This window comes from Saccostrea echinata, unplaced genomic scaffold, assembly GCF_033153115.1.
Source record: "Saccostrea echinata isolate AGI-Se365-2 ecotype Australia unplaced genomic scaffold, CSIRO_AGI_Sech_v1 ptg000001l, whole genome shotgun sequence".
NCBI lineage: Eukaryota > Metazoa > Mollusca > Bivalvia > Ostreida > Ostreidae > Saccostrea > Saccostrea echinata.
The window spans coordinates 11,329,603-11,342,005 of record NW_026889750.1 but is presented as its reverse complement, the minus strand read 5'-3'; the positions used below and the strand labels follow the sequence as shown (position 1 = coordinate 11,342,005).

At 34.0% G+C, this 12,403-nt stretch overlaps 1 protein-coding gene across 1 annotated transcript; it reads left to right on the top strand.

Annotated features, from left to right (window-relative positions):
- LOC133185302 (transmembrane protein 183-like) lies at window positions 1–10,841 on the top strand. Its single transcript, XM_061320436.1, has 5 exons — window positions 1–92; window positions 953–1,051; window positions 5,923–6,018; window positions 7,586–7,781; window positions 9,996–10,841. Exons 1-5 carry the CDS (start codon window positions 5–7, stop codon window positions 10,591–10,593), a joined length of 1,077 nt encoding a protein of 358 aa, XP_061176420.1. The 5' UTR covers window positions 1–4; the 3' UTR covers window positions 10,594–10,841.
- Window positions 10,842–12,403: the final 1,562 nt, after the last annotated feature.

Sequence of the window (12,403 nt, the reverse complement as noted above, 5' to 3'; positions counted from 1 at the left end):
CAATATGAGAAAAAAGTTAAGAAATAAATGTAGAAAAGGTAAAGAGAGGATTAACCCTAATAACATAGGCACGGAAGAAGGGATACAGAATGGTTAGATTTTTCTGCATTTTACTTATTATGTATTATAGCAACCGGTGTAGAATTTTTATTTTAAGCTTTAGCAGAACTTTATATAAAGGTTTTTGTTACTTTGCTAAGCTATGTTTACGTTCTCAGTTTTTCTGTTGTTAAAATGAAATTGTCTTACGGAATCGAAACATAAAGAGGCTTAGCAGGTTGTTGGATCCTAATTAAGTCCATCTATGTGGCGTTCATGATAAATGGATTAAATGTTTCGATGACAGCTGGTTTTCTAGCCGATGTTTTAACCCCCCCCCCCCCCACATGGAAAGTAAGAAAAAGATAAATAAATGATAAGGACAAGTTTTCTTAATTAAGTCTCATTTTAACAGGTCCAACACAATCTATTGATTTAGCTATATAGCTTGAAATAGCTATATAATTTTATTAAGCTAGTCAATATAGCTTGATAAAAGCTATTTATATGCAGTTTTTTCAGAAAAAAAATTAAAAATTAACTAGCTAAATCAAGCTATTTTGAATTCTGCAAAATAAAGCTACACAATTAAATGATTGTACCAGACCTGCTAAGTACAACACACAAATATATGAAAGCACATTCAATTATCGGTCTAATTGGACTAGAGAACGAAAGTAAGACATTTAGAAATGAAGACTCAATCTAAATTTGAAGTCCATGCATATGCTCACACAAAATACTATTTTTTATACAAAAATTAGGAGTGTACAAAACTGCTCCTGCTAAGTGTTGGAAAGTCTGGCATTCATGTCAGTCCTCAGAACTTTATCCAATATTAAAACTAAAATCCATTGAATAAAGGGGGTGAGAATGTGATAAAAAATTTACTTGATTTTTTTACTTTCTTCAGATGTGACAATTGGTGATTTTGCTGACTCATCTAAAGTGCCAAAACAAGGGACAACTAGAGTGAAGAAGGCTATTTTGTCTATATCAACTAATATTAAACGTAAGATTGTGTAGATACTTATGTATTCACATACTATGATACACTTATTTAATCCCCCACCCATTATCCTATTTTCATTCATTTCCAGACTTTTTCAAAGTACTTAAAGGGTTTTTATCACGTATCTAAATTTCTTAAAAATGAAACACTATTATATTCTTAAAACACATAATATTGGTTTAATTATGAAATAATGTTGAAAACAGCCGTAATTAGACGATAAAACGCCGGTAATATAGGGTCCTCGAAGTAAAAATCTCCACTGATTAGATAGGGGTCACGTGGTACTGAAACGTCATAGGTGTCAATAGAACTCGTAAAGCTTATCGTAAGAAAAAATATATTGAATAGATTTTTACGCTAAATAAGTAGAATACACAGTACGGCCGGTTGAAATTTTGACATTGACTATATTCCTTTAGTTATGGACGGTCAATCTTTTAGGTATGAACGTCTAGCAGAGAGAAATAACTAGAAAAAATGCCGACAATTGGAGAGAGGTCACCGAAGACGAAGCCGTTGACAACTCGGGACTTCGACTAAATAGAACGAATTACTAAAGTTTAACTTTGTAAACATTTATAAGTATGGGAATTTTAAATTTTCCTTCATTATTGTATTAATTAATTATAAATAAATAAATCCTATATATCTTCTATCTGTTCTAGCAGTGAATATCATGTACTAGAAATGACACTTCTTCAATGGCGCCGTATGCCATTACGAAGTTCACAACATTCCTACTAGATTCTTTGCAACTTTTAAAAAAAATCGTGTTTGTCATTTATTATTTTTTTTAAAAGTATCTTTCCTTAAAACATTTTATAGGACAGAAAAAAAAATCGTGATCGATCGGGCATAAATGATTGTTCTGAATGGAGATAAATGCCAGATCGTATTTTCAGAGATAGGCCCCTCTTTCATCTCTCGACCAAGTCCAGGAAATGTGGGGGGAAATTCTTCCTAAAACCTTTCTTGTGCACATTTGTGCACCATAGAGCCATAAGTTATACCTTACAAGCTGTCAATTATTCAATTATCACTTAATTATTTTCTAACAGGTTAATAGACACAACAAATGAGCCCTTTTGTAAACACAATAAGTACTTAGCTTGACCACGATTGACACCTATGACGTCAGAGCAATGGCGCGTAACATCGGCGATCAAAATATGCATATTGAGAAATTCAAACTTTGAAACGCTGAAACATCAAAAATATTAATTTTCTAGCAAAGATTTTTAAATACATGATTTTAATAGCATGTAAACTTTGTCATATCAAAAAATTTTGAGACGTGATAAAAACCCTTTAATGCTTACAGCTACATGTAATAATTGGATTTTTAGTTTAGGTGTATCTTTATGTTGATGATAACAGACCAAGTTTTTTTTCTCCTCATATATGTCAATCCAATAACCACATGACAACTGTCATTGTTAGAGGGTTTGCAATAAAATGTCCAAATTTTTCAAGACTATAAATTGCAGAGTTGCAGTGCTTGTAGATATGAAACTACTAGTTAAGTTATAGTGTGTATTACTATTTTTAATAAATATTACTTGTACTGGAGAGTAACATTAAAAATTTTCATCCCAAGAAATCTATATCAAATGATGCTCGGAAGTTTTACGGAAACAGGGCTCAAAATAATAATTTTTTTTTCCCTGGTCATTCACACTATCAACTTAAAATTTTACTGGTCAATCGATAACTTTCATTTTCCCATCAGGCTAGTAGGTAGAAAAAGACTGACCTGTGACGGTACATATTGTCGTTTTGTACATATTGTCGTCGGCGACAATATGTACCTACCCTCACTGTACATATTGTCGACCATCGGTACAAATTGTCGCCGGCTGAAAAGTTACACATGTACATATTGTCGCTGGCGACATTATGTGCCTCACCCTCACTGTACATATTGTCGCCCCACAGATATTGTTGCTTAAACATTTCTTTTGTTGTTTTTTGGTAGTTTTGTGAATGTAATTGGTGTGTGAATCACACTGACATGTCTCATTTGCTATTTCATGCAGCGTGATTGTGACGGTAAATTTTGTCGTCCTGTACATATTGTCGCCGGCGACAATGTGTACCTACCCTCACTGCGCATATTGTCGTCCATCAGAACATGTTGCAAGACAATGAATGGAAATGCTCCATTTGAATATAATTAATCACGGTTTTCCTGTTTTTGAGAAGATAATTTTTAAAGAATTTTCCCATATATTCCTATGTACTTTGATCACCCGTTGTGGCCCCACCCTAGGCCCAGTTTGATTTAAAGATACGCGAGTCTGGGCTACCTGAGGATGCTTCCATATGAACATCACTAATCAAGGGCCTACTGCTGTTTCTCAGTGGTGGATCAAGAAATTTCAGAATGATGCCTATACTTGGCACTCAGGGTCATGGAGCAGTGAGGGATCTTTTTCGTGCCACCTAGCGCATCAAAATTGAACGTACGCTATGTAATGAAGTTTTCACATAAGTATCATTTCTTCTGACCCAGTAGTTCTTGAAAAATAGATTTTGAAAGATTTTTTTCTAAATATTCTATGAAAAACTTTGATCACCTTATGTAGCCACACCCTTCTTCCGATGGACATGATCTGAATAAAACTGAATCTACACTTCATAATGAAGCTTTCACATAAGTTTCAACTTTTTTGACAAAGTGGTTCTTGAGAAGATTTTTTAAAAACGGTGTCACTATATTATCACAAATTCTTATCTACTTCCCTTGAAATAGGGCTTGGTCCTTCATTTGAACAAACCTGATTCCCCCTTATCCATGACTGCTTTGTCGCAAGATTGGTTGAAATTGATCCAGTAGTTCTTGACAAGAAGCTGAAACTGTGAAAAGTTTACAGACGGAGGGACAATCAGACAAAAAGTGATCAGAAAAGCTCCCTTGAATTTCCAGTTCAGGTGATCTAAAAGTATCAACCCCAACACCAATTATAATGGCACCTGATTGTATATAAGAATAACGCCAAAAATGATTTCCAAATAATCAATACTACTGAACAAAAAAAAACAAAAACAAACTAATACATGTATTCATCCTCCAAGTATAAAGTACAAGAAAAAAAGAATAGGCTTATTTTTCATATATATCAAGAATTACGGAATCTTTGACAAATCATAGTGAAGTACATCAATCCTGGACACAAAGACCAAAATTTCCCTATAGTATTGCTAGTAATGCTATCTGTCTCCCTTCGTGCGTGTGTGTGTTTGTCAATCACCCTTTCCTTACTCAAGTAAATATTCATCAAAACACTATATCGACGACAATATGTGCTGACCTTGACTGTACATATTGTCGCCGACGACAATATGTGCTGGTTCTTGACTGTACATTTTGTCGTCCATTATGCAGGAGAAAATAAGGCTTGTCTCGGCACATATTGTCGCCGGCGACAATACGTACCGATGGACGACAATATGTGCCGTGAGGGTTTGTACATATTATCGCAGACGACAATATGTACAAAACGACAATATGTACCGTCACATGGCCCAAAACCAGTGCTTAAACAAGGTCACAGAAAGGCAGAGCATACCCTGGCAAAAGAGCACATCGATCCTGGTAACTTCCATTATGCACGCACTCACTCACCCACACAAGCGTATTACTATATCTGCTCCAACTTGTTGCGAGGGGGTAGAAATCCGACTACATTTAATGTAACCTTGAGTTTATTTTCTGATTTTAATAATCAACAGTTAAAAAAATCATATTTCTGCACCAATGAATTTTGATTCTTAATCACCTCTAGTATTGACACTTTCAGATTCTGCATACCCCTTTTTTACTGCACATATTTTTTGTTTTCATAATACATCATTAACTCGTTCCACCATGATGAAACAGCATGTAGAAAACAATACAATGTTTAAGAATATACTCCACAAATATTTTGTTCTTATCAATTATTTCGAGCTCTGAGAAACATACGGTAAAACTTGTCTGATTGGATGTTGTGCATTCCAAAATCTTGTCAATTAATGATGTAAATTTCAAGTCCATTTTTGTTAGTTCAGTTGAATTAAATATTGTCCAATTGTAAAATATTGTTCTAAAGTTTTTTTAATTGTTACATTATCATGCATTTATATTTCTTAGGTAATATTTGAAGTTTTAACAGAAATATTGTAATATTTCTCAGAAGTGTTTCCTATGAAAACAACAGCAAAAATAATGTCAAGTGATTTCACTTAGCAGTGCACTTTTATCAAATTGTGTACTAACAGTACTTGGGAAAATGCTAATTGAGACCCAGATCAACCAGAGATTTACCACACACCTGTTTACAAATAGCAAGATAATTTCAGATGGTAGTATATAAGTTAAAGGCCATAGGGGAGGGGAAGAAAATAAATTTGACGAAACTTGATCTGGACAGTTAAGAATATTATTGAGAGTGACAGTATTTCAGAAATATCTGCAGTTTTGGGGTTTAAAAACAAGCTAAATTTAAAATACCATACTAGTTATGTAGTTTCCAATTTGAATCAGAAATGGTATGTGGATGTTAGGGTAACACATGCTGTGTTTCAAACACAGAAGAAAATTCACTAAGAAAATGAAGGTGCACATGTTTTTTATGATGCCTTTCACATTGCAGATTTTACTTAAACTGTGCAGTAACTTTATGATAGGTCATAACTAATCACTCAAAATTGATAAGAATTTACAATACTTTGAAATGGAATTTTGTTGACCATGAATGTAAAGATTCTTTTATATTGTGTGTGACTTTTTCGGTATTTTTGTCATCAAATATGTTATCTGTGCAACAAGTCTGCATAATATTTTAATGACCCTCATGTATAGTGTGCAATATTTTCCTTTTTCTCAGATCAAAGAAAAGACATGGATGTTGATGATGTTAGCTGGTTTGATAAAGATTTAGATGAGTTTGACATAGATGCTGAAGAATCAGGTGAATGCTCAGGTGAATACTCGGACTCAGATATTACATCACTTGGTACTTTGATAGATGATAGATTTCTTCTAATCTTATTTACTCAGAAAACTTCATGCACCATTTTAATCAAACTCGGAATACTTGTTTTTCTAATGCAAAGTACAGATTCATATTTCTTTAAATCATTGCCCCAGGGGTTAGGGAGGTCATTAAATTTTTTTGCAAGTATATAAGGAATACAAAAAGAAACTTTCAAGAGTAACAGGGTGACATTAAAACAAACTGAGATATACAAATTTATTATACTTTCATGTTAAATACTAAAATCTGATTGGGTTAGATGCATTTAACAATCCGTAATGTTACCCTCAGCGTTAGCAACACATCTGACAACGGGTAACATTACGAAAATGTCACATGCGTTCAAATCATGCGCGTACGGTTCACCGTAGAATTCTCAAAGCGTCAGTTGTGCGTTTGAAAGAAGCAGAATAAACGACGTCAATAAAAGCTTGTATCCGATGTAGCTTACTTGAAAACAATAAACGACAGACGAAACATCCTTGCGAGTGCAAACTTTAGACGATAAAGGATTTTTGAGTAGCAAACAAACAATAAAGAGGTTGGTAAATCTTTTCCGAAGCATTCTTATTGAGAAAAACAGAAGCGGGGAGTTTGAAAGCTTTCTAAGCGTGAACTTAACGACGATCTCCGAATTTTTCTTTTGACATCCGAAATCAATAAGACATTCAGTATAATAAAATAAATAGTGCACGTTTTTTGAGGGTAACAGTTGAAATTGACACCCCTTGGAAAACCATTGTCAACCTCCGCTGACGCGTCGGTTGACAATGGTTTTCCTTGGGGTGTCAATTTCAACTGTTACCCTCAAAAACGTGCACTATTTATATAATACCTACATCATGTGGATTTAAGTTTGTTCAGATTATGAGCAATTGAGTTGGGAGTGGGGCTAAAATTGGGGATCAAATTTTATATAATATTTATACTGTGGAATCATAATTGTTCATGGGGGACCAATGTTTTTGGGTTTTGTAGGTCACCCTTATCCACAAATTTACATCCCAAAAAACATTTATTTTGTAAACATATATATTCATTGAATCTACCATATAAAGGAGTAAACTATGAAATTACATCCCCATGAACAAGTAAAATTTTGCTTGTCCACGAACATTGACCCCCAAGAAATAAATGATTCCACAGTACAAGTGTATATGGAAAAAATATTAATTCTTCTCAGAACAGCAAGGCCGCACTAGTCCGACTCTCTGATATTGAGAATCCCATTGTAATGTGGATTGAAGTTAAATAAGACATGGTCCTTAGAGCTAGGGTGGGGCCACAGTGTGGGGTCCAATATTTTCATTGGAAAGTAGAGGACAAAGTTATTTCAAAACAAATTTTCCAAGAGCAGCAGAGCAAGGCTACACAAGTGAGCATTGTGGCACTTGGACCTCTTGTTTCTTCATGAGGTACAAATATAGTTCTAGTAGTAGGTGGGACATTCATGTCCTATGGATGTATAATTATGTTTTGGAAGCTATTGATTGAAATTTCTAATTGAAAACAGAGATAAAACCTGTAAGAACTCTGAAGAAAAGCAGAAAGAAGGATGACAGTATAGGGAGACGAGTGTACCCAGTAGATATGTGGTTTACACTAGCAGCATATATTGATCCAGAAGCTGTGGGCAAATTTGCAGCTATCTGTCGTGATTCTTACCTTGTGACAAGGACGAGGCAATTCTGGAGAAATCTTTATACCAGGTATATTTATCATATCTTTTATACAGTTTTTGTATAAAAATGATAAAAATTATCTGGTGTCATGAAACATGTGTAAATTTGCATCATAAAGTCAATGATTTGTAAAATTATGCATATGTGATTAAAACATACCAGTTATACAAGTGCTAAATTAAAATCACACTCTCTCTCCTGAGTCAACGGAGTAACTCAAACAGATAGTGACAGGGTTGTGTTTCAACCTTCTGGCCTAAAATCTTCACTTCTTCTCCCCCTTTGTAAATGTTGACCAGCATGCCACAAAGCATCATTTGGTGATTGGGATTCAGATATCTATGGCCCTTTTTCAGAGGAAGATAGTTTGAAAATTATGAAAAAGTGAAAAGTCATCTAATATCTTCCTCTCAAGAACCATTAAGTACTGGTAATCAAACCATGGCCCAAGGGGCCATTATGGGGTCACAAAAGGGATTCAAAGTTTTCATAGATTTGTATAGGAAAAATCTTCAAGATTCTTATCAAAACCTACAATTTGTCCTATGTTTCAGCATCCTCAGGCAATTTGATTCAAGTTCATTTAAACCATGCAAGCAGCCTCACATATAGTTAGAATAATCATACTGTGTCTCAGGACACAGTTAGAATATATTTCAGAAAGTTGCAGTGTAGCAAATTGGAGCGGATCCACTCCAAAATAATATTGAAGAATACAATGGAGTTACACAAAAAATAACTTCATTGTACCAAATTAATCATAATAATCCTTCCAGAGCTTGTATATGCCATTTATTCTAAAAAATAATCCATAATAAGTAAACATGTAGATTAGAATTATCTGCCCCTGTTCATTTTGCTACATTGTCAACACTCTGTGTCATGGGTCAATAGGATAATTATCATTGAACGATAAAATGTTCAATCTACCTCATGTTGTGCAGAATCAAATCAAGGCCCCTGGGGTAGAAGGGCCTTGAATGAAGAAATGCATACATAAAATATTTACCGATAAATTTATAAATATTTAAAAATTCTCTTCTTAAGAAGATTCTTAAAATTATATGCAATTTTTTATGTAATGTATGAAAACATACTACATGTATATGGCTCTTGAAAAAAATGCATAACAACACTCTTGCCAAGTGACCATTAAGGCCCAAAAGCAATCTTTCTGTATGTATGTGTTGATTAGACCTGTAGACATTGTTATGATTATACACATTGGTTTTTAGCTCACCTGAGCCAAAGGCTCAAGTGAGCTTTTGTCCATTTGTTGTTGTCGTAGTTTGCATTATATCTTCTTTTTCAGATTCACTGGGGCCAATTTTAACCAAACTTGAAAAAGGGCATTTTTCAGTAAAGGGGATTGAAGTTTGTTCAGATGAAGGGCCAAACCTTCTTTCAAGGGGAAATAATTAAGAATTAGTGATAATGACATCTTTTAAAATCTTCTTCACAAGAACCAGTGGGTCAGAAAAGATGAAACTTAAGTGAAAGCTTCATTACATAGTGTAGATTCAAGTTTGTTCAATTCTTCACCCCTGGGAGTAGGATGGGGCCACAATGTCGGATCACAGTTTTACATATGAATATATTGGGAAAAATTTTTTAAAAAGCTTTTTCTCAAGAACATCAAAGCCATGATTAGCTATATTCATGGGGAAGCATCTACAGTTGGTGTAGATTCAGTTTTGTACAAATCATGATCCATGGTGGGTGGGATGGAGCCACAATGGTCGATCAAAGGTTAACATAGGAATACATAAGAAAAAATCTTAAAAATCTTTTTCTCAAGAACTGCAAAGTCATGATTAGCCATATATATGTGGAAGCATCCTCAGGTGGTGTAGATTCAATTTTATACAAAATCACAACTCCCAGGAGTAGGGTGGAGCCACAGTGGGCAATCAAAGCTTTACATTGGAATATATAGGAAAAGATTTTTCAAGATTGTCTTCTAAAGAACAGCAAAGTCATGATTAGTTATATTTATATAAAGCATCCTGAGGTAATGGAGATTGAAATTTATTCTAATCATGATCTTCTGGGCTAGGGTAGATCCACAATAGGAGATCAATATTTTACAAAGGAATATAGAGGTGGAAAATCTGCTGTTGAAGAACAGCAGGGCCATAGTGACTAAGGTGAACATTGTGGCCCATGGGCCTCTTGTTCTTATAGCATGCATAGTGCATGAAATAAAATAATGATAATGCTGAGTATTTTTATATCTTGTAGGTTTTGTATAGATAATACAGATCTCCCTGATCAACTTCAGTCAGAATGCCTAGAGCGAGCCCAGGGACTGAGATACAGAGTCATCAGGTCATTATTTTGGACCTATCCCCTCTTTGTGTCAAGGACTACTACAAACTTGCCATTTGAAAATGAACCATATCATTTGAAAGGAAACAGATGTTTATACACTTGGTTTGAACCTTTCAAAAATGTCTGGAATTTCTCATTTAAGTTTAAAAAAGAACGACTCTCACATCTTAACAAATTGACAACTCTGAACAAATCTCTACCAGGCAGGGTGAACTTGTATGATGGCTATTGTGATGTGTATGGTCATGAAGAAATCGATTGTTATGTATTACAAGTGACATGCCAAAATTTCCAGCGTGTATCGTCTGTGATGGGACTTGTCTTGTGTAATGTTTATCTCAAAGTGAGTCAGGAGAACCGTTTCTACTGTCTACGCCTTCATTTTGATTCATCAATGAAAGAGTCAACCAATCAGAACAGAGACATAGTTGGCGATACTGTGATTTTATTGGACCGTGTGCTCAATTTAAAGGTCTTCCCTTGGTGGCATTCTAAATATCCCTTTTAGAAAGCTTTCAATGATTACGCAGCTTCTCAATTTAAGTCATGTTTAAAGTAAATGATGGTGATTTTAAAGATTTTAATGAACATTTAAACAAAAGATATATAGCATCTGACTTGTCTAATACCATTTTAAAATTAAAGGTGTTAGTGTTGCCTCCATTATTTGAGATGTTCCTATACACATATCGGTAATTGTAATGGAAATTATCTTAACAGAGATTGGAAATAAATCTATCTCAGGATACTGAGTTACATTTTCTTACTGTCATCATTATTTTGGAAAATGTGTGATATATCTAATATCACTTAAGTTATACTGCATATATATTCACCATATAGCCTTTCAAAAGAATTTTTTCAGAAATTGAATTTAGTAACCATTGCAACACTTAATCAAAATCAAAAAACTGATAAATAGAATTATGTGATAAATAGAATTATGTATCTTAGTGTAATCTACTTTGTACCAAGTTATATTGAAATTAGACCAAAACTATAGGAGGAGTAGCGTTTTGAAGTATTTCACAGAAACTTCTATTTTCAGTAACCATGGCAACACAGTTCATCAAAATCAAAAACCAATATACAGAATTATGTATCTTAGTGTAGTCTACTTGTGTGCCAAGTTATATAGGAATCAGACCAAAATGATAGGAGGAGTAGCATTTAGAAAGAATTTTACAGAACTTTTTATTTTTAGTAACCATGGCAGCACCGTTCTTTGATATCAAAAACCAATATACAGAGTTATGTATCTTAGAGTAGTCTACTTGTGTACCAAGTTATATTGAAATTTGAGCAAAATTGTAAGAGGAGTAACGTTTCACAGAAATTTCTATTTTTAGTAACCATGGCAACACTGTTCATTGAAATTAAAAACTGATATATATATTATTATAACTGTTACAATAACTTGATCAAAAGAGCCGTATCACGTCAAGTTGACAGGCGCGGATCATCAGATCAAACGAGACACGAAGCGTCAAGATTGATCTGATGATCTGTGCCTGTCAACGAGAAGTGATATGGTTCTTCGGATCATGTTACTGTTGTAATGATAAATTTATTATATACCCCTTAACAACAAGCAAAATATAATAAAAGGAAACTTTTTGGATCAATTACATAACTTTATCAATTAAACAAACCATTTTGTCAAGGAACTTTTTGATGCGCGAGAATAAAAACGTCATTTATCTCTGTACTACGTCATTATTTTCAGAGAGGGGTGATATGGATTCAGAAAACCACAGTGTGGTGATCCGGAATGTTGGATCATATGATTGCATAAATTCAACAGTAAAACTGTGTGACAAACAGTTGAGTATATGATAAATAGAATTACGTATTTTAGTGTAGTTTACTTGTGGACCAAAACTGTAGGAGGAGTAGCGTTTTGAAAAATTGTTTACAGACAGGCGACGGACACCTTACTATCACATAAGCTCTTCCGGTCTCTGACCAGTAGAGCTAAAAATCTACAGATTAAGCCTTTGCAAAAAAATATAACATATCAAAATTGTACAGGAATATTTTAAGAATTTAAGAAAATAATGCAAAGAGTTGGCAAAATCATAGGAATATGTACAGTTGACCATCAAAATATTATAATTTTTACCTGAAAATTAACACAGTATTTTGAGAAGTACAATGTATCATCTTATCTGTGTATGAAATAACAGGTTTGTCAAGTGAAGTACATGTATGTGCAGCTTTTTCATACACAGTAACTGAAGATTCAGCAGCAAACTGCAAATATTCATGTTTTGGACAAAATTTCTAGGCACTCTGATTAAAAAAATAACTCAAATGAG